The sequence below is a fragment of the Leptonychotes weddellii genome, chromosome 1 (genome assembly GCF_054177405.1).
Source record: "Leptonychotes weddellii isolate Sample4059 chromosome 1, ASM5417740v2, whole genome shotgun sequence".
Taxonomy (NCBI): domain Eukaryota; kingdom Metazoa; phylum Chordata; class Mammalia; order Carnivora; family Phocidae; genus Leptonychotes; species Leptonychotes weddellii.
The window spans coordinates 188,864,637-188,887,280 of NC_138369.1; the positions used below are offsets into that span (position 1 = coordinate 188,864,637).

At 50.8% G+C, this 22,644-nt stretch overlaps 1 protein-coding gene and 2 long non-coding RNA genes across 3 annotated transcripts in view; all 3 read left to right on the forward strand.

The window, feature by feature from the left end:
• Positions 1 to 4,282: 4,282 nt before the first annotated feature.
• Positions 4,283 to 7,434, forward strand: LOC145716499 (uncharacterized). The gene is made up of 2 exons (XR_014139182.1): positions 4,283 to 4,526; positions 5,788 to 7,434. It is a non-coding gene; the product is annotated as an uncharacterized LOC145716499 (long non-coding RNA).
• Positions 7,435 to 8,026: 592 nt separating this feature from the next.
• MX1 (MX dynamin like GTPase 1) overlaps positions 8,027 to 22,644 on the forward strand; it is a 31,570-nt gene continuing 16,952 nt past the window's right edge. Inside the window, exons 1-8 of the mRNA XM_081800215.1 lie at positions 8,027 to 8,104; positions 11,499 to 11,579; positions 12,731 to 12,851; positions 17,045 to 17,237; positions 18,305 to 18,442; positions 20,887 to 21,041; positions 21,712 to 21,850; positions 22,440 to 22,638. Coding sequence (XP_081656341.1) covers positions 12,753 to 12,851; positions 17,045 to 17,237; positions 18,305 to 18,442; positions 20,887 to 21,041; positions 21,712 to 21,850; positions 22,440 to 22,638 — 923 coding nt within the window. The 5' untranslated portion in view covers positions 8,027 to 8,104; positions 11,499 to 11,579; positions 12,731 to 12,752. The remainder of the gene's footprint in view (positions 8,105 to 11,498; positions 11,580 to 12,730; positions 12,852 to 17,044; positions 17,238 to 18,304; positions 18,443 to 20,886; positions 21,042 to 21,711; positions 21,851 to 22,439; positions 22,639 to 22,644) is intronic.
• Positions 12,859 to 16,551, forward strand: LOC145716506 (uncharacterized). Its single transcript, XR_014139192.1, has 2 exons — positions 12,859 to 15,481; positions 16,305 to 16,551. It is a non-coding gene; the product is annotated as an uncharacterized LOC145716506 (long non-coding RNA).

The window sequence follows — 22,644 nt, forward strand, 5'->3', positions numbered from 1 at the left end:
AAAGAATGCCCAGTTTATTTACTATAGCAGCTCAACATTAAAACTGCCATGGAATTTGCTACAAATTTGGGTCCTTCGAATATTTTGTGTGGAACAATGCTAGACCTATTCTCAGGTTGGCTTAATCAACCTCTTCGATGGTGGGTCCAGAGGAGGCACCACCAGAGGGAGGAGCTCCACCACCAGGGAAGCCTCCAGGGATTCCTCCTGGCATGCCCCCTGCACTCTGGTACAGTTTGGTAATGATAGGATTGCAGACTTTCTCCAGCTCTTTCTGCTGGTGTTCAAATTCTTCCTTCTCTGCAGGCTGGTTCTTATCAAGCCAATTGATGATTTCATTGCACTTGTCAAGAATCTTCTGTTTGTCCTCATCATTGATCTTGCCCTGAAGTTTTTCATCTTCAACAGTTGCTTTCATGTTGAATGCATAAGACTCAAGTGAGTTCTTGGAAGACCCCTTGTCTCGCTGTTTCTCAGCGACACAAGACACTCCTTGAACAAAACACGGGAGTAGAGAGACAGACGTGTCCTCCGCTCTTGCTTCTTTCGCCCGGGTCACTCACTCGCGCACGCACACACACACATGCACACGACGGCTTCCTCCTCCACGGCTGCTGTGGGGCTGGGGTTTCGTTCCGAGCAAGTGCAGAAGGAAGCCATCAGCCAGACTGTCGCAAGGAGGTCAGCCGCCATCACCGAGGGCTTGGCAGAGCCCCCGGGCGGGGAGAGGAGAGGCGAGCCTTCACAGTGGGAAACCCGGAGGCCCCGGGCTCGCCCGGAGGGGGCTGTGGCCCGGGGAGGCCTGCGGGGCTAACTAGAAGCAGGCATGCCACGTGACCGGTTAGGGGTCTATATTGGGCTTTCTCTGGTGGGTCCGAAATCAGGAATAGGGACAAAGAATTAGGGAATCTGTCAGTTATTAAGCAAACCCTAGTCATTTGGAGCTAATGGTTACGGAGATTACTGTTTAGCTTTCTGGACTGTTGGTAGAGAGCAGTGGGGCTTCCTACGTCTGACTTACAACAGGCTGCCTACCTGGGCTGGTCACTGCAGAGAACAGGTTGGTTTCCTGGGCAGGTGGCTGCAAGAGCTCTGTTCTTACAGACGGTCTGGCCGCTGTGTGAGTACAGTCTCTCACAGCTTCCCTTACCCTGTGGGACCTTCCCTTCTCCCCTGCCCCTGGGTGCCGCCGGACAGCCCCTTGGTGGTGAGATCCGCTGTCATTGCCGTCTGGTGGGCAGCCGGGGCATGGAGCCACACCCCCGTGTTTCTGCTACCCTGATATGGCGCAGGGGCGGCAGGTGCTCTTGTGGGGAGGGAGGTGTGTTCCCTTCAATCAACGGTACAGTGATGAGACCAAAGGGTATTCATGAAAAGGTATCAACAAGTGGGATAAACAAATCCAGATTTCCCATCTTGTTTCTGCCCCGTGAGGCCCTATGATGGCTTTTGTCATGCGCAGTGACATGGCACGTTGGTAATCTATATTACATAACAAATTATCCCAAGTTTTATCCCTGAAATTTCCTATCAGTTTCTTGGGATCAGGGATTCACGTGCTCCTCAGCAGGTGCCTCAGGTTCCCAGGGGGTGTCTCATGGAGCTGGCCCAGCTGCGGGCCAGACACCTGCACTCTTAGCTGGAGGCTCAGCTTGGGGACGATTCACTTCTGTGATGGGCTGAAGAATGGCCCTAATCCCCGGTACCTGTGAGTGTGAACGGAACTGTATACAATCTCTGCACACGAGAGACTCCATGCTGAGGCTTCATTTTACTTTCTAACTAATGAGCTCTTGAACTGGGTCAGAATCCGTAATTGTTTTACAAGCAGTTGCTCATAAAATCCAACAGGACGACTGGCATTTGACCACAGACTGCTGATATGAACTTGACGAAGAGAGAAGAGTTAACGAACACATACCAGGAATAGTTTTGTTTGACGGCACTAAGAAAGGAATTGATTAGCTGGTAATCAAAAGTGGCTCAGCTGGATAGCACTGAATTCACGGGTTTGGTTCTTTTTTAAGATTTTATTTATTTATTTGACAGAGAGAGACAAAGTGAGAGAAGGAACACAAGCAGGGGGAGTGGGAGAGGGAGAAGCAGGCTTCCTGCCGACCAGGCTTCCCACTGACCAGGACCCCTAGATCATGACCTGAGCCGAAGACACTTAACGCCTGAGCCATCCAAGTGCCCCTCACGGGGTTTTTTTCTTCCTTATCTAAATCACGTGATTGCCTTATTCTTTCTCATAAAACCGCCTTGCTTTCCCTACCCGAGTGGGACAACTTTTCTGGTTACTCTGGCATATATGCTCCCAGAGTCGCAATTTGGAGGCCCCAAATTAAGGCCCTTGCTTTCTCCAAGTTTTGCCCTTCTTCCTCAGCTGGCAGCTACCTTATTTATTTTTAAAAAGATTTTATTTATTTATCTATTTATAGAGCTCGAGCAGGAGGAGGGGCAGAGGAAGAGGGAGAGAGGATCTCAAGCAGATGCCACACCGAGTGTAGAGCTCAATCACACGACCCTGAGATCACAACCTGAGCTGAAATCAAGAGTCGGATGCTCAACCGACTGAGCCACCCAGGCGCCCTGGGGGGCAGCTACTTTAAATGGAGAAAGGGTCTCTATGGGTCTGAGGAAGCTAAAGACCTCAAGATGGGGAGAGGACCCCGGATTATCCAGGTGGGCCCCAGATGCCATCCCAGGTGTCCTCAGGAGAGGGAGGGGGAGCAAGACCCAATGCAAAGAAGGAGCCGATCAGAAGACGCACCCTGCTGGCTTTGGAGAAGGAGGAAGGGGCCATGAGCCAAGGCAAGCAAGGAACGCAGCTCTCGAGGCTGGACAAGGCGAGGAGAAGCATTCTGTCCAGTCTCTAGAGGGAGCGTGGCCCTGTCAACACTGTGACTTCAGCCCCGCGGGAAACTGACCTTGGACTTCTGGCCTCAGAACCATAAGACAGTAAGTGTCTGTTGTTTTAAGGCACTGAGTTTGTGGCAATTTGTTACAGCAGCTGCGGGAGACCGATACGGCCCCCAGGCTCACTCTCCGGTCTGTGGACAGGCCTCAGGCCCTTGGTGGCCGTGGCCAAAGACATCAGTTCTTTGCCACGTCACATGTTGGTACGTTACCACAACATGGCAGCCCAAATGAAAGGTCCACAGGATTATCAGGATCAGGATGGCATTTTGTAAATAGAATTGACTGGCTTCTTCTTAAAGCTGCCCAAATGAGTGTGATCGACACTCTTCAGTGTAGCAGCCTGTTCCTGTCATGGTACCTGGAACGCGGCAGATGTTTTAGAAATGTTTTTTTGGAGCAATGAGTGATGACTGGCGGGTGCTTGCAAAGGCAACACAGAGAACAGGATGGCTCGTGAAAACGTGGAAAGGAGTCGCCATTTCTCACTAGCTGTGTGATTTGGGGCAAAGGAGTCCACTTCTCTGAGCCTTCACTTCCTGTTTGACTGATTCTTGCTCTACTGGAGATGCTGTGTAAAGAAAGTGGCCCAGTATCTGACGGGGTGAATATGGCATGGACGCTCCACAGCCAAGGGATGGCATTTTTAGTAGAGACATCGTGTGGGGGTCTCTCCACTTCCGACACTATATATGGGCTGCCCAAACAAGCATCCCACTTTCTATAGTATGAAATACTGAGCCCAGTCGCAGGCAGAGGAGGAATGAAGCGGCCTGGGTTGCAATTTGAGAATTGGTGGAAAGAACAGATTGCGCACCGTTCCAGAAGCCCTTTGGGAAAGGTCCTGGGAAGGCGGGTCACAGTGCTACTGCCTCCCTTATCGGAAAAATAAGCTTTCACAAAGTGCCTGGAGAATCCCCTGAAAATGCAGATTGATTCAGTGGTCTGAGGGTGGCCCTAGACCCTGCAGTTCTTACAGGCTTCCAGGGGAAGCCAATGCTGCTGGCCCCTCCTTCGAGAAGCACGAATCTATGGCGCGGGTCTATGCAGGAGAAAACAAAACGGGGCAAAGGACACTCACGCTCCGGGCAGCAGAGAAGGGACGCTGCGCGGGGGCGCATCGCTCGGCCCTTCGGCCCCGACGGCGTCAGACGCCCCGCGAGCACCGCCCCCCCCCCGACCTCACCCCCTCTCCACCCCCGCCCCCGCCCCCTCCCGGGCACCTGCAGGACCGCGTCCAGGCCGAGCTACCCATCCGAGAGGAACCCCGGCCAGAGAGCCTCCACCGGCGCCGCCCCTCCTCCTCCCAGTGCGGCTCCCTCCTCTGGCTCCGCCCCTTCCGCGGCCGCCCCCGGCCCCGCCCCCGGCCCCGCCCCCGCCCGCAGGACCGCGTCCAGGCCGAGCTACCCATCCGAGAGGAACCCCGGCCAGAGAGCCTCCACCGGCGCCGCCCTTCCCCCTCCGGTTCCGCTCTTCCCTCGTTCCCCGCCATCGCTCGTTCCTCCAGCTCTCAAGACTTTCATTTCTGCTCTCCAGGAAGAAGAAAAGAAACTGAAACTGAAACCGAGTTGTCTGGGAAACGCGAGATCGGGGAGGAGATGCTTAGGGTAATTCCCCGGGGGCCATCTGAGGCCCCTGTCTTTAGGATCAGAGCCTGTCCTCGGACCCACCACGCATTCATTCATTGGTTCATTCTAGAAACATCTATGGAAATACTATGTGCCGCGAACTCTGCTAGATCCCACGGGCCTGGTGCTGCCCTGTGGACAACCTGGTGGCAGAACGGGCGTTCACAGAGGTCAAGGCAGTGTGATGAGGCTGCGTTGGGGTGGGGATGGGAGGGAACCTGGGGCCCTGAGGAAGCAGGTCCGCCAGGTCTGGGAAAGATGGCGGGAGGCTGTGAGCTGGGAAGAAGCCCAGCATGCAGGGGTAGAAGGAGGAGCGCCCCTGAGCGGGAGGAGTTGTGTGTAGCGGGCAAGGTGTTACATGAAGCAGTGGGAGCGGGGCTGAGCCAGGTGAGGCTGGCCACGGGCAGGCCTGGCACACCAAGCTAAGCAGTTAGGAATACCCCACCCACTCCCACCCCTGCTGTGGGGCACCCTACAGCATTTAAGCTGGGCGGAAATGCACTGGCTTGGAGGTAGGGAGGATGCTCCGGAGCTTGCCAGGCGTGGCTGCCCACGAACCCCAGCACGGCTGTCCTCAGCGGGTCAGGGCCGGGCCTGGCAGGTGAAGCGAGGGCTGGACAAGGACCAGCGAGACCTGGAGTGCCCTGGGCACGTGTGACCGCGCTAGCAGCAGGGGGTGGGGTCACTGTCATTGTCGGCTACCATGCTTCCCGTGGACGCAGAAAACAATAGTAAGAGGACAGTACCGGCTGACCATGGTGGGAGCCCCAGGGGCTGGGGGGGGCTGGGCCCCTCAGTCCGGTTAAATTCAGCCCATGCTTACTGAGTACCTACTGTCGGTGTGTGGTAGGCACTGGAGGGATGCAAGCTTGCTTTGTGGACGTGACACCCCCATCGAGGTGATAGTCGCCTCCCCCCACTATCCACAACATCCACCGGAGATGCAAGGGCATCTGAGACTGAGCTAAGATAGGGGGCTGAGTGGGGGGCTGGAAGGAGCTCCCCAGGGCAGCTGCACAGACAGGGAATATCACCGGGGGTGGGGGGCGGGGGGACTTGGCAGGGGAGGAGAATGTCTCTGGGAGCCTAGGAGGAAGGACAGGCAACAGAACTGTGGGCTGCATTTAGGGATGTCTGAATAGGGTGTGGAGCCTGAAAGACAATTCTCAAAAGCTAAGAGTTTGACACTTATTTGGTAGAATAGAGAGTAATCCGTGGGTTTTTTGTTGTTTGTTTTTAGTGGAGAAGGAATCGTCAGTAATTCACGTGGAAGGCTGTGAGCTTCTGGAAGACAGAAGGGAAGATGCTCCAGAGCACAGGACTAAAACCCAAGGTTACAGTCTTAGCTCTCCTGCTTCCTGGCCACTTCGGAGCTATGCGAGCCAGCAGTGACCTGATCTGGGTCTCCGTCTCCTCACGTGTAAAAAGGGAGTGATAACCCTACTCCTCTCATAGGATGGATGTGAAGGTGACTTAGTCTCATAGGCTGACATGTAGCACATACTTACTCAGCACATGGAAGTCATTATCGTATTATTTCTGAATTACACCCCTCACAAGCCCCTGGGCTCTTCAGGGAACTTCATATAATGAGCACATTAGAAACAGCGAGGTACCAAAATCTCAGACCAGGAGTCCCTGGAGTTGCGGAGGGGAGGCTTGTGGAGTGTCTGGGCGCCAAATGTAGGGAGGTGCTCGCACGGCTGAGAGCCAGCGGGCGAGCGGCGCCTTCAGTTCGCACGCCAGACAGATCACTCACCTCCCCTAGTCCTGGCCCGGGGGGTGGCTGGTTCCACCCGGTTGTCACTATTGCCCATGGTCCTTTCTGATTTCATTCCTCAACAAGAGCGGTTGGGGAGAGCGTCCTGTGTTTGAAAAAGTCCCATCATTCCTCGGACTGATGTCTGTCTGCGCGCCAGCTCACACTCTCCCGTGTAGCCGTGCACTTTTTCCTCCAGCCTGCTCACAGCCCATCAGGAAATGGTGTCACTCTTCCTCATGACTAGGAAGTAACTGAGGCCCAGAGGGATGAGTGGCTGGACCAAAGTTGCTCACTGATTATGGGGAGAGCCTGTGTTCTTCCGCTAGGCCATCCGGGCTGGGCCTGCCCGGCCCCCAGCACCAGGCCCTGCAGAGCACGGGGACTTCATCCGCATTGTGGGGCCTCCTTCCCTTCCATCTACGCTTTCCCTGACCCCAGGCTTGGAGCTGAGGCAGGTTCTGGGCCTTCGAGTGGAGTGGGGGTTGACCCTTCCTAACACGGTCTTTGGGGAGCTTGTTGTCTGCCGCTGCCGGCCTCTTCCAAAAAGAATGGTATTCCCCACCCACGGAGGGCCACTCTTGGGCCTGCTTGCCCTCGGCCTCTGCCTTCCACCCGTCGCCATCCTGGAGAAATCAGATGAGCCCAATGCCAGAGAGGACTTGAGGTGGGCAAGGAAAAAGATGATGCGGGTCTAGTGAAAATAAAGAGAAGCTCACTGAAGTGGATTCCGGATGCTAGGTGGGGAGGCTGGTAGGGGAGCCGTGCCCTGGGAGTCATGACCGGAATGGTCACCAGTCACATGCCAATCAGACCCAGCAGGAGACTCCACAACAGGGGAGAACCATCAGTTAGGGCCCAACAGGGAAACGTGCACTCTGCATCTCCCAGGAGAAATCGGCCACCCCTGCAATTCGGCCAACCAGAAACCGCCATCACCCCAACGCTTGCTTTTCTCCAACAGACTTTCGTTCAGAACAACCCCTCCCGACTTCCTGCATCTTCTCCATAACATATCGTTCCTTTTCTGTTTGTTGGACTTGCCTATGGTTTTGCCATAGCTTGCTTGTCCCGATTTACAATGTTTCTGCTATTCCCAAATAAACCCATCTTTTGGTGGTAAAATAATTGTTTTTATTTTTAAGGACAACTGTCTGCATGGGGAGGGGAAGTTGGCTGGGCGAGCACTGTAGGGGAAGGGGAGGGCGGTTGTCGGTCATTAACATAGAATGAATGCTTGAGAATCCCTGCCGGGGTTGGAATGATCCGGGGGAACTACTAGCAGGAATTGAAGACACCCAATTATCAGTGCACCTGTTCTGAAGACCAGGCATTAAGGTCTGCCTAGGTTCAAGGCTACCTTCAGTTCTGGATGACTCCGGGCTAGCAGAGCAGCCGTTCTCAAACTGGCTTCCTGGGCCCTGCACCTGAGTTTCGATTCAGCAGGTCGTAGCCCCGGGGTCTGCATTTCCCTCCAGCTCCCGGAGATCCGAGTGCGCGGGCCCGGGATGGGCACGAGCACAGCCCGAGCGCCTGGCAGAGGCTGCAGATGGGCCCACCCCGGGGGCGTAGCGGCCGGCGGGCTCCCGGCGGTCGAGGGGAGGCAGTGGGGGTGGGGTGTTCGGTTCGCTTCTGCGCCGCGCCGGCCCCCCTCCCTCGCTTCCAGGGACTTTCGTCTCTCGGCGGCGGCGGCGGCGGCGGGGGCGGGGGCGGGGGCGGGCGGGCAGTGAGGGGCGGTGCCTGGCGCTGCATAAAAGCGGAGGGGCTGCCGGTGACGCTCGCGGCCGCGCGGGGACAGGTGAGTGCTGCGCTCCTGGATCCGGCACCTTCTGGGTCCCGGCACCTTCCAGCGAGCTGCGGGGGGGCGGGTTGGTGGCTGCGGAGACCAGCTCCCCAGGGGGGCTCGGGGGATTGCAGAAGCTAGTCACGGTAATGATGGTGATAATAGTGATGGAGATGTTGGCTGGACTCACGCACGCCCGATTCTGCTCCTGGCCAACAGGCTGCTAATGCTGCTGATGACTCATCAGAAACAGCCCCCCCACCCAGCCCTGCGGGCTTTTCTGCTGGGGGAGGTGCGCAAGCAGAGGGGATGGCGGCCAAGGGGGTCTCCCAGGGAGCTAGTCAAGGGGTGCGCACTAAGAAAGTTTCATCTCCACCCGTGCGGGGCCTCCAAGCCCACCTTAAAGGTGGCCCATCGCTTGGTTCCTTTTATATTTCCTGCTATTACCGCTAAAAATAAAACAGTGAGTTAATTTTGCCAGCGAAAGAGGGTTTATTTGGGAATAGCCGAGATCCGCAATCCGGGACACGCAAGCTCTGGCCAAACCCTAGACAAGTCCAACAAACAAAAGGACAGGAATGTTGTTTTCTGGAAGGGGGTTGGGAGGGGCTGTTTGAACATAAGTCCACTGGAGAAATGCAAGGGTTTCAGGGAGATGGCAGTTTCTTGTTGGCTGAGTTGCCGGAGTGGCCGATCTCTTGTAGGAGACGCAGTGTGCATCTTTCCCGGTTGGGGCCCCTAATTGATGATTCTCTGCTGTTGGGGTCTGTGATTGACAGTCTTGGTATGATTGAGGAGGAAGGCACAGGCCCCTTCCGGCCTCCCCACTACCTTAGTGAGGTTTTAATTTTATTACTTTTCACACTGCTGAGGAGTGCCAACCAGACGAGTCAACAGTGGGAGTGCGTAGACAAGGGGTCTGCACTATCCCGCTGAGTACGGGGAGGTTGGAGTGGAGGGTCCCCGCTAGAGGGCGTTCTGAGTAGCTGAGCAGCCCAGTAGGAAGGAGCGGCAGGTGGGAGGACCAAGGCGTCTGGGGAGGTGCCCTTCCCAGCGTACCCCCAACCCGGGAGATGGAGGGCTGCCAAGGGTCTCCCTTCGCTGTGGCTTGTGCAGCGGGGTGGGACTGAGGGGGGACATCCTAGTTTTCGGGGATGGAGGAAGGTAAGACAGCCTTGGGGGCTGACAGAGGGAACCAGACCCTGAGACCTGAACTCTCCATCACGGGTGAGCGCTGAGCTGTGCATGTAGGATTCTCGAAATTATTTGGTCAAATTTTAAATCGGGTTTTTGTCAGAAGCAGGGTCAAGTGATGCTAACCCCCAGCTGTCAGTCCCAAACGGCTCCTAAAATGTCTAACTATGTCAGTTTTCCACTTTGGAACAGAGCTGCTGGCCAGGATGGCCAGGAACCCCTGTCATGTGGACAGCCCCGCCCCCATTTCCTCCCTGGCTTCCCTCCCCCCACCTCCCTGCACTGAGCTCAGCATGGCTCGGTAGAGTACGTCAGGTCTAATGCACAAGATGTTCTCCCCTTCCATCATGAAAAATTTAAATGTCAGTGGGTTTTTGGAAGGCAAAACATTCTCCAGAGAAAAAGTAAATGTAAGTTCTGCCAGGATTATGTTTAAAACTGGACTTAATTTTATTGGGCAAGTTTTGGACTTTGAATCAGGCATTCAGCAGGATGCACTGGTAGGTGGTTCTTATCAGGGGTTGGGAGACCTCTGTGAGGTCTGGGCTGAGAAGGCTTTCCCACACCGGGAGCAGCCCATTGGGCACCCTGGATGCCACCCTCGCCCCCCGCCGCAGAGATTCTCCAGTGACGCTGCTGGTGGATGGTGTCTGGGTCTGGAAGCCGCTGGTAGACTTGCCCCCTCTGAAATCCAAAGTGCAAGGGGCAGCTGGACGGCCACCTCCAATGGACAGCAGACACCGGAGAGTTCACAGACCCGCCTTAGCTAGTATTTCCACCCCCTGCCCCAAACCTTGGCAGTGAGCGAAGAGGCCTCCCCGGCTGCTGGGGGGTGAGGAAGATGAGCGTGGACAGAGGTGTGGCGTGCCTACCTCAGAACTCCCCGCAGTCTTGTCTGTAAACACTCGGTATGGCTTAGACATTTTATGAGCAGTTTGGGTCTGAGAACTTGACTCCATCAAGGCCAAAATGGGTGAACGCATTCAGTTCGGTTTGACAGGTGCAGCAGGATGTGGAGTGTAATGGATGAGTAAGAAACGGGCTTTAATTACTGAGATTGCCCTGCTCCTGACATCCAAAGTGATCTTCAAAGATGATCTGTGAAAGGTGCAAACATTTAAGATGCATGGGTAAGACTTTGTGTTAAAGGAATGTCATTATATGAAACAGAGGAGGGGAGTATATTCACAAAATCCTCTGTTGACCGAAAATAACCCGGGGTCATGGGGGTGGCAAGCCCTAAGGACCACCGATGCCTCCTGTCTGGGTGCATTAGGGCCAACTGAGGCAGCTGTGGTCTTCAACTTGGGGCCCCAGTCGGGGACTCCCTGAGCACACAAAGCATTTCCAGAGGCATGGTGGGGGAGGAGGGGAGGTAAGAAAATAAATTTCCAGATTGCCATATTCCATAAGTACTCTTTACAATTGATTGCCTTTCAAAAAACCTTTCTCCCACTTGCGATAACAGGAATACATCCCTCTCTCCCTTTTGTTTTTTTAACCTGGCTCTTTCAACTGGCCCAATATTTATTTAGTTATTAAGATTTATTTGTTTATTTGAGAGAGCGAGCATGAGCAGGAGGGGCAGAGGGAGAGAGACTCTCAAGCAGACCCCGCTCACTGAGCGCGGATCCCAATGCGGGGCTCGATCCTACTACCCTGAGATCACGACCCAAGCAGGTGCTATCCAGGCACCCCTCAGCTGTCCCAATGTTAAAGGAAGACTGCATAGGGGCGCCTGGGTGGCTCAGTTGGTTAGGCGACTGCCTTCGGCTCAGGTCATGATCCTGGAGTCCCGGGATGGAGTCCCGCATCGGGCTCCCTGCTCGGCGGGGAGTCTGCTTCTCCCTCTGGCCCTCCTCCCTCTCATGCTCTCTGTCTCTCATTCTCTCTGTCTCAAATAAATAAATAAAATCTTAAAAAAAAAAAAAAAAAGGAAGACTGCATAGCTCTTGGGGGAGGGTCTTATGAAAAGAAGCACAGAGAGCATCAGAAAAAAATCATTGATTCAGGCAGTAAATTTACAGTAAGGCTCTCTGCCTTATCCATCTATCTTAGAACTAAAATATTTAAGATTTACCAAAAGGATTCGGAGAACTATGACCTTGCTTCAATGCGCGTCCCCTGCCCACCGTTCTCAGCAATGGGACCTTGATGAGCACTCACATTTATTCACCCGTTTGTGGTCTAATTTGTAAATTTTGCATGATTTCAGGGAGGTGTAGGAGAACAGCTCTGCATTTCTGTCCAACTAGTCAGCGTTACGTCGTCAAGTTAAAAGGAAGGTGTATTGGAGGTAAGTAGGTGCTTTATATTTTTCATAACATTTATTTCAAGTTACAGAAAAATTTTCACTTACTTCTACCTGAGATTATTAGATGTGTAAAATTTAATATTTAGAGACTTGTGGTTCCAGACATTTTTAAAAGTGAATTTCAAATATCTCTGTTTGTATTTTTTGGATACAGACAAGTATGCTAAGGTTGTTGATTAACTTCTTTCAAAACAAAATGATACTGTATCTGTATTGTATCTGTATGTGACGGTGGATGCTAGTCAAACCTATTGTGGTCATCAGAAGAGGTTCAAAATACACAAAATATGTAAATCAAACCATCATGCTGTATGCCTCAAACTTTTGCAGTGATGGATGTCAATTATTTCTCAATAAAACTGGAAAAAATAGAATAAAGTAAAGGACATTAAGATACACTTACACGGGGGAAATGGAATAAAAATATGAAGTCAGTAGCAAAGGGAACAGAGTAAAAGAACTTAAAGTTCAGGTATTTTTTTTCAACTATAAGTTTGGGTATCAAATCACAATATTCAGAATCTTGCAGCTACATTGCAAGTGGTTCTATAGTAATTTTACTTTTGCATGTGAATTTTATTTCATTTCATTTTTTTTTAAAGATTTTATTTATTTGAGAGAGAGAGAGCAAGAGAGAGCACACACATGCACACGCCCGCATTGCCGGGTGGGGGTGGGGGTGGAGGTACAGAGGGAGGGAGAAGCAGGCTCCCTGCTGAGTGGGGAGCCCGACGCTATCCTGGGACCGCAGAATCATGACCCAAGGTGAAGGCAGATGCTTAGCCGACTGAGCCACCCAGGTGCCCCTACATGTGAATCTTAAAAACGCATCTGTCATTTCATTCTTTGCCACTAAATTTACGGCGAAGAAATTTTTGATGTTCAACCTAAAATTGTAACAGGAAATACCTAGTTGGAAAGACTGGGGATCTGGGAGCACATTCCTGAAGACAGCTGAGCTGGGAGGCAGGTCTGTCTCCATCCATCATTTGGCTCTTGGTCAATTTTTTTCCCAGTCCCTAAAGAGTTAAGGAGCCCACAGGCTGTCCCACTGGGTCTCGTAGTGGGTGTGGTTCTGGGGCTGAAGGTGCCTGGCTTCTGAATTGTGTGAATCCTGATGTGCTTGATTTTAGGCCGCAATCATAAAGGAAGAAGATGGTTAATTCTAAAGGAAAAATCACTGACTCAGATCCTGGATCCAATCATCTGTTACTAAATGGACTTCCTGATAAGGCAGGGAAAAATCAGGACACTGTAAGTTGCTGCCTGAAAACCTCTATCTGTGTGGGCAGGAGCTGTATCTGAGGGCTGCCCTTGTAGACCATGATGCTGCTGCCCACCCACCCCCCCCGCCCCCCAAGATGCTGTTTACTTATCTCTCCCACCATGCTTGCCGATGTGATCCCTCACTTGCTCAGCTGGAGCCCATCTGGCCGCCCAGGGTGGTGTCCACGCTTTGCCTTGGCCGACACTGGTGGATGGGGCACAGTTTCAGCCTGGGAAGCCAGGCGAGACGCTGAACGTTGACGGGCTCCCTTAGGAACTGGCTTGGGCTCTGGGCGCAAGGACCACTGTGCTGTCCCACGCCATGGCCCTCCAGCTGCAACCCCGAGGTGTCACTGTAAGACCCTCACATGGGGTGCCTTTTTTCCCCAGAATCAAGACTTATTTTTGGCGGGAACCAAACTTGGCCTCCGAAATCAGTCTGATCTGAATTTTATCCCAATGCAGACAATTGAAGCTGTATGATCTCATTTATGAGACAGCTATTCCTCCCTGGTTTCTAAGCCTGCCTTCCCATCTCCCAGGTGGGAATGATAATAGTATTTACTTCGTGTGACTGTGAGAGACAGCCCCCTTGACTGCTGTCACGTGTCTTAAGGTCGTCGATCATCAGCCTCTTTCAAGTTGACCCCATTTTCATAATCAATGCTCAACAATATTTGGAACAATATTAAAAGCCACATTGAAGGACATGGAAAGATAAGACTGTCCCTAATATAACTGTGTCTCTTGCCCAACTGTAACCAGCAACTTATGGGGCAGTAAGAACTCACCCCACCCACACCCACGTGCTTGGCTGTAGCTTGGCCTTTTTCAGTCACGTTGAATGGGTGTGTCTTATAATGCAGCAATTCCTTTCTAAGGGTAAACCTTGGTTCTCAAAGTGTGGTCCCCAGACCAGCATCCTCAGCAAAGCCTGAAAAGTTTGAAATACAAATACTCTCCCCACGCATCCACCTCAGGCAAACCTAAAGAACTAGGAACTCCAGGGGTGGGTCTGCCATCTGCGTTTTAACAGGCCCTCTAGGAGATACTGTTTGTGCTCAAATTTGAGAACCACTATACAAACTCTTGCGGGTACCTGCTGAGAACCATGTTCATAATGGTGTTTATGATAGCAAAACCCAGAATCAACACAAGTGCCCGGGAATGGTGGACACATATGTAGACAGCGGAATGCTCATGTGGCAGAATTCTGTATAGGAGTGGGAATCAAGGCACTGAAATCTAAAAAACAGTGCTGAAACAGAGTCAAGTCATAGAAGAAATGTATGGCGTGGTGCCATTTATATAAACTTCCAAATCAGGCAGCAGGAAGCAATGTATTGCTCAAAGATGGGTAGGTGGTAAAACCATCAAGAAGAACAAGAACATGGTTTTCATGAGCCTCAAGATGGAGGGACCCTTGGTGGGGGTAACAGCAGGAAGGTGATGAGGGAGCGTACATGGAGTGTCTTACATACTGGGATTATGTGTTTTCTTTCTTTTTTTTTTTTTTTTTTTGGCTGATGTGTTTTCTTAATTCAGGTAGTTGGTTCATGAACTATCACTGTTATTCATGTTGTATAAACTCTTGTGAATGGGTGATATAAAGAAATGAAAACAAAAAAGAACCCATGAGGAAGGCTAAGATGGAGGCTGGTGGGTACAAAGGTGTAACCAGGCTCCTGGCATGACCACCTGTATCTTTCCCTGGGGAGGTGTGCTCTAGACCTTTCTGAAGTTTGTCATAGAGAAAAATTGCAGCAGGTGCTTGTTGAAAACATGGCCAGGAGGATTTTTTTTTTTATTAGAGAGAGAGAGAGAGCACAAGCAGGGAGGAGAGGGAGAAGCAGGTTCCCTGCTGAGCAGGGAGTCCAACATGGGGCTTGATCCCAGGACCCTGAAATCATGACCTGAGCCGAAGGCAGACGCTTAACCAGCTGAGCCACCCAGACACCCCATGGCCAGAAGGATTTTATTCAAGACTATCACTATAAGGGAGAGAGATTGAGGTCAGGGTAGTATATGAGGAGGACAAGGTGGGGATATATAGATAGCCAGAAGGGTGAGGGAGAGGAGGGAGAAATACGAAGAGCAAGTTAGCATCAAGGGGGCCAGGGGTAGGAAATTGATTAGCTCTCAACAGTGAGGGGATTCTGGATGAACAAAATATAAATAACTTTTCACCATGATATAAAGGAGCTATAAAAAATTAGGTATATTATAAAGCCCATTCTCATATTTTCTTCTTAATCAGGTGTCTGTTTTCTTGTCAAGTTTTGAGAGTTCTTTATATATTCTGGGCATAAATCCTTTGCCAAATATATGTTTTGCAAACATTTTCTCCCAGATTATGGCTTGTTTTTATTCTCTTAACAGTCTTTTTGAAAGATTTTTTTATATGGTGTGGAATATAGATACAGAGTTATTTCTTTTAAAGATTTTATTTATTTATTTGACAGAGAGAGACACAGCGAGAGAGGGAACACAAGCAGGGGGAGTGGGAGAGGGAGAAGCAGGCTTCCCGCTGAGCAGGGAGCCCAATGCGGGGCTCAATCCCAGGACCCTGGGATCATGACCTGAGCCGAAGGCAGACGCTTAATGACTGAGCCACCCAGGTGCCCCGATAGAAAGTTATTTTTTTTGTGTATATATATATGTCCAGTTGTCCCAGCACCATTTAAAAGCTTATCTCTCCACTGCATTGCCCTTGCACTTTTGTCACAAATCAGTTGGCCATACATAATGTCGGTTTATTTCTGAAATACATGTTCTGTTCTATTGATCTCTTTCTCCATTTTTACACTAGTATCACATTGTTTTGGTTACTGAAGCTTTTTAAATAAATATTGAAATCAGGTAATGTTAGCCTTCCAACTTTGTTCTTTTTCAAAATCACTTTGACTATTCTAGGCATATTCAGATCATTTATATTTATTGTGGTTGTTAATATAACTAAGTTTGAGAAGACCATTTTGCTATTAGTTTTCTGTTTGACTTATCTGTCCTTTATTTCCCCTTTTCTCTGTTCCTACCTTCTTTGAAGTAATCAAATTATTTTTTATGATTCTTTTATCTCCTTTGTTGGTTTATTAAGTATGCCTACTTTAGGGTTTATATTATACATCTTTAACTAATCAAGTCTACCTTGAAGTGGTAGTATGTGACTTCATGTTTAAACAAGAACCTTACAACCGTATGCTTCCAAACCGTATCCTTCCATTTCTCCCCTCCCAGCCTTCATGCTATTTTTCTTTTTTAGAAGATTTTATTTATTTATTTGAGAGACACAGAGAACACACGAGTGGTGGGGGGAAGGGCAGAGGGAGAGGGAGAAGCAGACTCCCCACTGAGCAGGGAGCCCGAGGTGGGGCTCACTCCCGGGACCCTGGGATCATGACGTGAGCCGAAGGCAGACGCTCAACTGACTGAGCCACCCAGGTGCCTGCCTTCATGCTATTTTTGTCATGAATTTTAATTTGACTTACAAACATATTGTTACTATTATTTCTGTTTGGTCATATGTGTTTTAAAGATATGTAAGTTATTCTAAAAAAGTATAGTAACCATTTCTGTCATAGATTTCTTTGTGTAGATTCAGATTTTCATTCAGTATCATTTTCCTTCTGGCAGAAGGACTCTAATATTCCCTGTGGTGCTGATCTGCTGGTGATGAATTCATGCACTTTTTTATGTCTGAAAAAGTCTTCATTTGTCTTCATTTGTTAAAGAGATATTTTAGCTAGGTATGGAATTCTAGGTTGATGGATTATTCCCCCAGTATTTAAAAAAGGTTATTCCACTATCTTCTTCTTTGTATTGTTTCTGATGAGAAATCTGCTGTAAATTTTATCTTTGCTCTTCAACGCATAAACATGTTCTCTGACTGCTTGAAACACTTTCTCTCCATCACTGGTTTTGAGCAATTTGATTAAAATGGGCCTTGATGTAGTTTATGTTTCTTATGTTTGGGGTTCATTGAGCTTCTTTGTCTTTGGGTTAATTGTTCAAGTTTGGGAAATTTTTTATCTATTATTTCTTTAAATATTTCTTTCTGTTCCTTTCCCATTCTCTTTTGTGAGCTCCATGAACCTGTGGTATTAGGCTGATTGAAGTTGTCCAACTTTGATGGAACATGACCTGCAGGCCATAACAGAATTCTTTGATTCCGCTTCCTTTAGGAGCCCGAGAACAGCCTATGTAGCCCGTACGAGGAGAAGGTGCGCCCCTGCATTGACCTCATCGACTCCCTGCGGGCGCTGGGCGTGGAGCAGGACCTGGCCCTGCCCGCCATCGCCGTCATCGGGGACCAGAGCTCGGGCAAGAGCTCCGTGCTGGAGGCTCTATCGGGGGTCGCCCTCCCCAGAGGCAGCGGTAAAAACTTGTCCTCTGTATGAGTCCGCTCAGGCAGCCATAACAAAATGCCACAGACTGGGAGGCTAAAACAACAGAAATTTATTTCTCACAGTTCTGGAGGCTGGAAGTCCAACACCTAGGTGTTGGCAGGGTTGGTTTCTCCCCAGGCCTTTCTCCTCGTGCAGGTGATCATCTTCTCATTGTTTCCTCCTACGACCTTTACTCTGTGTGCACACGTCTGGGGTCTCTTCCCTTTTTTGTATGGATGCCAGTCATATTGGTTAGGGTTCCACCTCTTATGACCTCATTTAACCTTAATTACCCTTTTAAAGAAAGGCCCTATCTCCAAATACAGTCATACTGGGGTTAGGGTTTCAACATGAAATGTGCGGGGGGACACAATTCAGTCCATAGCTGATGTTGCACATTTTTATGTGTATTGTATGTAACCTGCACTTTGTGGCAGGTCTAAATAAATGTATTTGGGCCCCCAGAACCATGTGCATGTGGGTGTCTCTCCTGAGCCCCTTCTCAAGAAGTGACCTTCTGAATGGGAGGTAAAGATTGGTGCTCTGGTTGGTGGTGCTGTTTGAGCACCAAGGCTGAGGGATCCATGAGGGTTCAAGGGGAGGGGGCAGACCTGAGATGGGCCTTGAAATATAGGTCAGATGTAGAGGAGGGTGGGATCTGGAAGTTTACAGCAGGGGGATTGTGGTGAGGGGCCTCGTGAGAGCAGTATGCATTCCTGATGGTAGCGAATGATGTATCCTGGGGAATAATGGAGCACATTTCCCTGAGTTTGGCTGTTTCCCACTGTAGCATGCCGCCGGAGTGGATGGCAAAACCCTGAGATGAAGCAAGAAGCCTAGAGTGGTGGCTTTCAAGCATTAGTGAGCAAAAAATTACCTGGGTTGCCTACTCAAGATGCACATTTCTAAGGCCACCCTGGACATAGCACATCCAAGTATCAGAGAACAAGACCAGACAGTTTTAGTGGTCTGCCCAGATGATTATGGAAAAGTCGAAGGCCACCCTCTAGGACCCCTAAGAGCAGAATATAGGACTGATGTGGACATGGTCTCCAGGGATTGTTACAAGATGTCCTCTGGTACTGAAGCTGAAGAAGCTCCTGAACGAGGATGAGTGGAGGGGCAAAGTCAGTTACCAGGACTTCGAGATGGAGATTTCAGACCCTTCGGAGGTGGAAGTGGAAATCAGTAAAGGTGAGGGCCTCACGTTCACTCATCATCACCTCTTTGGACATCTGGTCACCTGTGTGAAGTGGGAGGGCATCCATCTCTCACTTTCCTACCCTTCCCTGTCTGGGCCCTTCTTGCTACCCTGGGAACCCCCCCTCTCTGCATCAGGCCCCAGGTCCCTTGTAGCTTCTCTTCTTTGACCCCTGTGAAGACCAGCGCTTTGGACAAGAATCTGACCTCAGCCATTTTTTGCTGAGTTTGTAAGTAAGTATCTGAGAGTAATGTGAAAAACTTTAAACAAGGAGTATCTGTCCCTTGCTCAAGGGCTTTCCCACTCCACAGATCTGACAGAGGAAGGATCGGGGTGTGGGGCCGGGGAACCCCTTTCCCCGTTCACCTGGTAAAAAGGCATTCTGGACCATCCTTGAACCCTCTTCAGAAACTTTTCCTGGGTCTTTTCCTCCAAGAGTGAAATGTACATGTGTGCATAATCCTAGCTTAGGCTGACGGGTGGTAGGTCTCAGTGAATGCAAACCCCACAGGTCACTCTGCCGACTTGAAGCATCTGCAAGGAGAAGTAACACTTGAAGTCGGTCAGGACCCATAGTGACCCTGTTGGCTGCTGCTAAGAATGAGCGAGGCGAATAAATAAGCTTCTCCATGTTGACTTGACTTTCTTCCTAGTTCGTCACAATGAAGGTTCAGTCATTTGAGGAGGGTCCAAAGGTAGCATAACCTCATATTCAGCCGCAGAAAAAAGAATGGGTTTGGCTTTTATGAAGGTGGAGGCCCTAAGTCGCACTTACAGACTGTTTTACCAAAGTTGAAGGATGTTGGATAGTCAGAATGTTATTGTGTGATTGCTGGGGTCAGGTTGGCTCCTGGGGCAGAAAACTCAAAACCATCGTGTGTACCGGTTGGCCCTTTCTGCATAACAGACTGACCTCAAAACCTAATGGCTTGGAACTGTTCGTTCCTCGTGATTCCGTGGATCAGCTGGGCAGTTCTTCCCCCCAGCTGGCTTGGCTGGGGCCGTCAGTCTAGGACGGCCTGGGTCACCTACCCAAGCCCAGGGCTGGAATGACCATGTGGTGGCCGTCCTCCTCCGGGACGCCAGGCTGGGCTCTTTAGATTGGGGGGGGGGCGGTTCTTGGCAGCAAAGGAGGAGGGGCCCCCATGCATGAGTTCTCAGTCTCTACTGGGATCCATTCTGTGATGTCCTGTCAGCCATAGGGGGTCACAGGGTGAGCCCGATGTTGCAGGATGGACTCTCTGGATGGGAGAAGGTCGCCCTGTAGAGGAGCGTGAGTACAGTGATGGAAGGGACTCTGGAGGCCATTTGGGGAAGCGGGCCGCTAACACGGTGGTTTAAACGATCTGCCCATTTTACTTGTCTCTCACGTAGACGTCTGGAGGCAGGCAGCCCAGAGCTGGTTTGGGGGTTCCAGCATCAAGAACCAGACTCCCATGTTGTTTCTCCGTTGTGTGTGGCGGTCACTCCCAAGGCCACCTGATCTAGTCAGAAAGCCCCCATTCCAGCTGGAGGGACACCAGCACAAGGCTTCTCCTCCCTTTCCAGCAGAGTTTCTGGAGGTTTCCTGTGCCTTTGTCACACTGGACCAGACTTAATCTCACAACCGCGTGTCCGGTAAATGGATATTGGGGGCACAAGTAGCAGATGATGACACACAGGCCATTGTTGTTGTAACTCCTGTCCCGAGCTCCTGACTGCTATAAAAGAAGCCATTCTGGATTTGTAGAAAGGAGTCCAGTGGTATTAGCTAACAATTGGAGGAAATGCATTTATATCTTTTTTAAAAAAGATTTTGTTTATTTTTCCGAGAGAGAGAGCGAGCGAGCACGAGCAGGGGGAGGGGCAGAGGGAGAAGCAGACTCTCCACTGAGAGATCCCGGGAACCCGGGATCATGACCTGAGCCGAAGGCAGACGCTTAACCGACTGAGCCACCCAGGTGCCCCCAAAATACATTTATATCTTGAAATTTTCATTATTAAGGAGAAAGGAGCAAAATGAAATTCCGTATTGGAATACCAATGCTCATCAATTTTTCCACAAGAAAAATTGCCCTCCATAAGTTCCCAGATCGTGTTTCAAGAGTTCCCATGTGTTTTTATTTGCTTTCATTTTACTTTGTTGTTAATTTCCTAATGGCATCAATGGGAAGATTTAGGTGTGACAGCGGGAAGAACTCAGGTCTGCCCAGCTCTGGGCTGGTACAGGTGGGGGTGATCTTGAGAGATGTTTTCACTAGACGTTTTTTCTCTGGAGACAGTTCCGGCCACTGGCAAGGAAAATACTGAGTTATCCTTTGAGGTTCCTTTTAGCTCCAGAAAAAGGGAATCTGCTCCAGATACGCCTTATCTGTGACTCACGCAGGGAGGATTTGCTGTTAGGGAGGTGCTTCCACTCTAAGCTCTACTGAGTTTTTCTCGTTTCCCCCCTCCCTAGCCCAGAATGTCATTGCTGGGGAAGGACAGGGGATCAGTCATGAGCTAATCAGCCTGGAGGTCAGCTCCCCTCATGTCCCGGATCTGACCCTGATAGACCTCCCTGGCATCACCAGGGTGGCCGTGGGCAATCAGCCGGCTGACATCGGACGCCAGGTAAAACCTCGGTTCCGGGGCGAGGAGGGAGCGGAGCGGTGCCCCAGACAGCAGCGGGCTCAGGGCTGAGTTGGGAGAGTGGACATCGGGAGGTGTGAGGGGCACTGGGAGAGCGTGGTGGTCTCTGTGGCCTCCATCTGACGTGGTGGAGTCAGATGGAGGCGTTCTGGGGAGTGTAAGGCAAACTGGCAAAACTGGAAATCCGTTTTACACGTGTGTGGGATTTACACGGTGACCCATTTATGGTTATTAGTTACATTTTTGGCGTTATCTAAGCCGGTGTGTATTAGGAAGGGGTTTTATGTGGGGAGAGAAAACATTAGAAACAAGTATAATGACATTTTCATACTAGCGAATGTCATCCAAGGGATAAAAGATTTAGGGCACAGTCAGGCACTTCTTGGCATCTTGTTTTTCCCTGTGGTTATCAGCTGTGGAGTCTTAGGAGACAGTTCCTGAGCTAAGATCTGGTGGTTTCCCCACCCCCGCCCCCAGGGCTCTGTTTCTGCCGTGGAGAACTCGGTTTCTCTTAACTCTGGCTTGGACAATGCCACCAGGCTTGTGCTGCGGGCTCATTTCTTTGGGGGAGATACCCTGGGACTCTGAGGTCCCGAAGCAAGTGCGAGATCAGGACCTGTCCTGGCTCTCATACGCTCTCATCTTCTCACAGACCAAGCAACTCATCAAGAAGTACATCCTTAAGCAGGAGACGATCAACTTGGTGGTGGTCCCCTGCAACGTGGACATCGCCACCACAGAGGCACTGAGCATGGCTCAGGAGGTGGACCCCGATGGAGACAGGACCATAGGTAAGAAGAGGGAAGAACCTAACAACCGTAGGTGGTAACCTTCACTTTGCAGTGGGCTCAGCAAATGAGGCTGCCAGTCCTGGCTGGACCTGTGCTTCTCCAAGTGTGGGCCACACGCCACCCCCACAACCTGCACCAGAAAGAACTGGAGCATGTTTAGCAATGCAAGGCCCTCGAATGGAGGATGTTCAGTAATGCAAGGCCCTCGACCCCACCAAGCCTCCTGAGGTAGAATCTCCAGGGCAGGGCCCGAGACCCTGAATTCTAAGATTTGCCTTGGGAAGGGGTTTCTGCTGCACGGGGAAGTTTGAGAACCAGTGCAATAGAGAATGAACGCTTCCACTGGGCAGAAAGAAAATTAAAAGGTCATTACATGCCGCTGTGTCTGTGGCATGGGGACCAAGACCTGGGTGAAGCCAGTCCCCCAGCTGCTCACGGGGGCTCGTGGTCTTTATGCAGCCCGAGCTGTGGTTCTGTCCCCAGCCGGGGGCTCTGCCCGCACGGTGGTCCTGCGGGGGCTACTGTGTGCCATCCAGCAGGCTGAGACGGAGCGGTGAGCAGTCTCTAATCGGAAGGCTCCGGCTTGCAGGAATCTTGACAAAGCCTGACCTGGTGGACAGAGGTACTGAAAGCAAGGTGGTGGATGTGGCACAGAACCTTGTCTGTCACCTGAAGAAGGGCTACATGATTGTCAAGTGCCGGGGCCAGCAGGATATCCAGGACCAGGTGACCCTGACCGAGGCTCTGCAAAAAGAGAGAGACTTCTTTGAGGACCACCCACATTTCAGGTACGC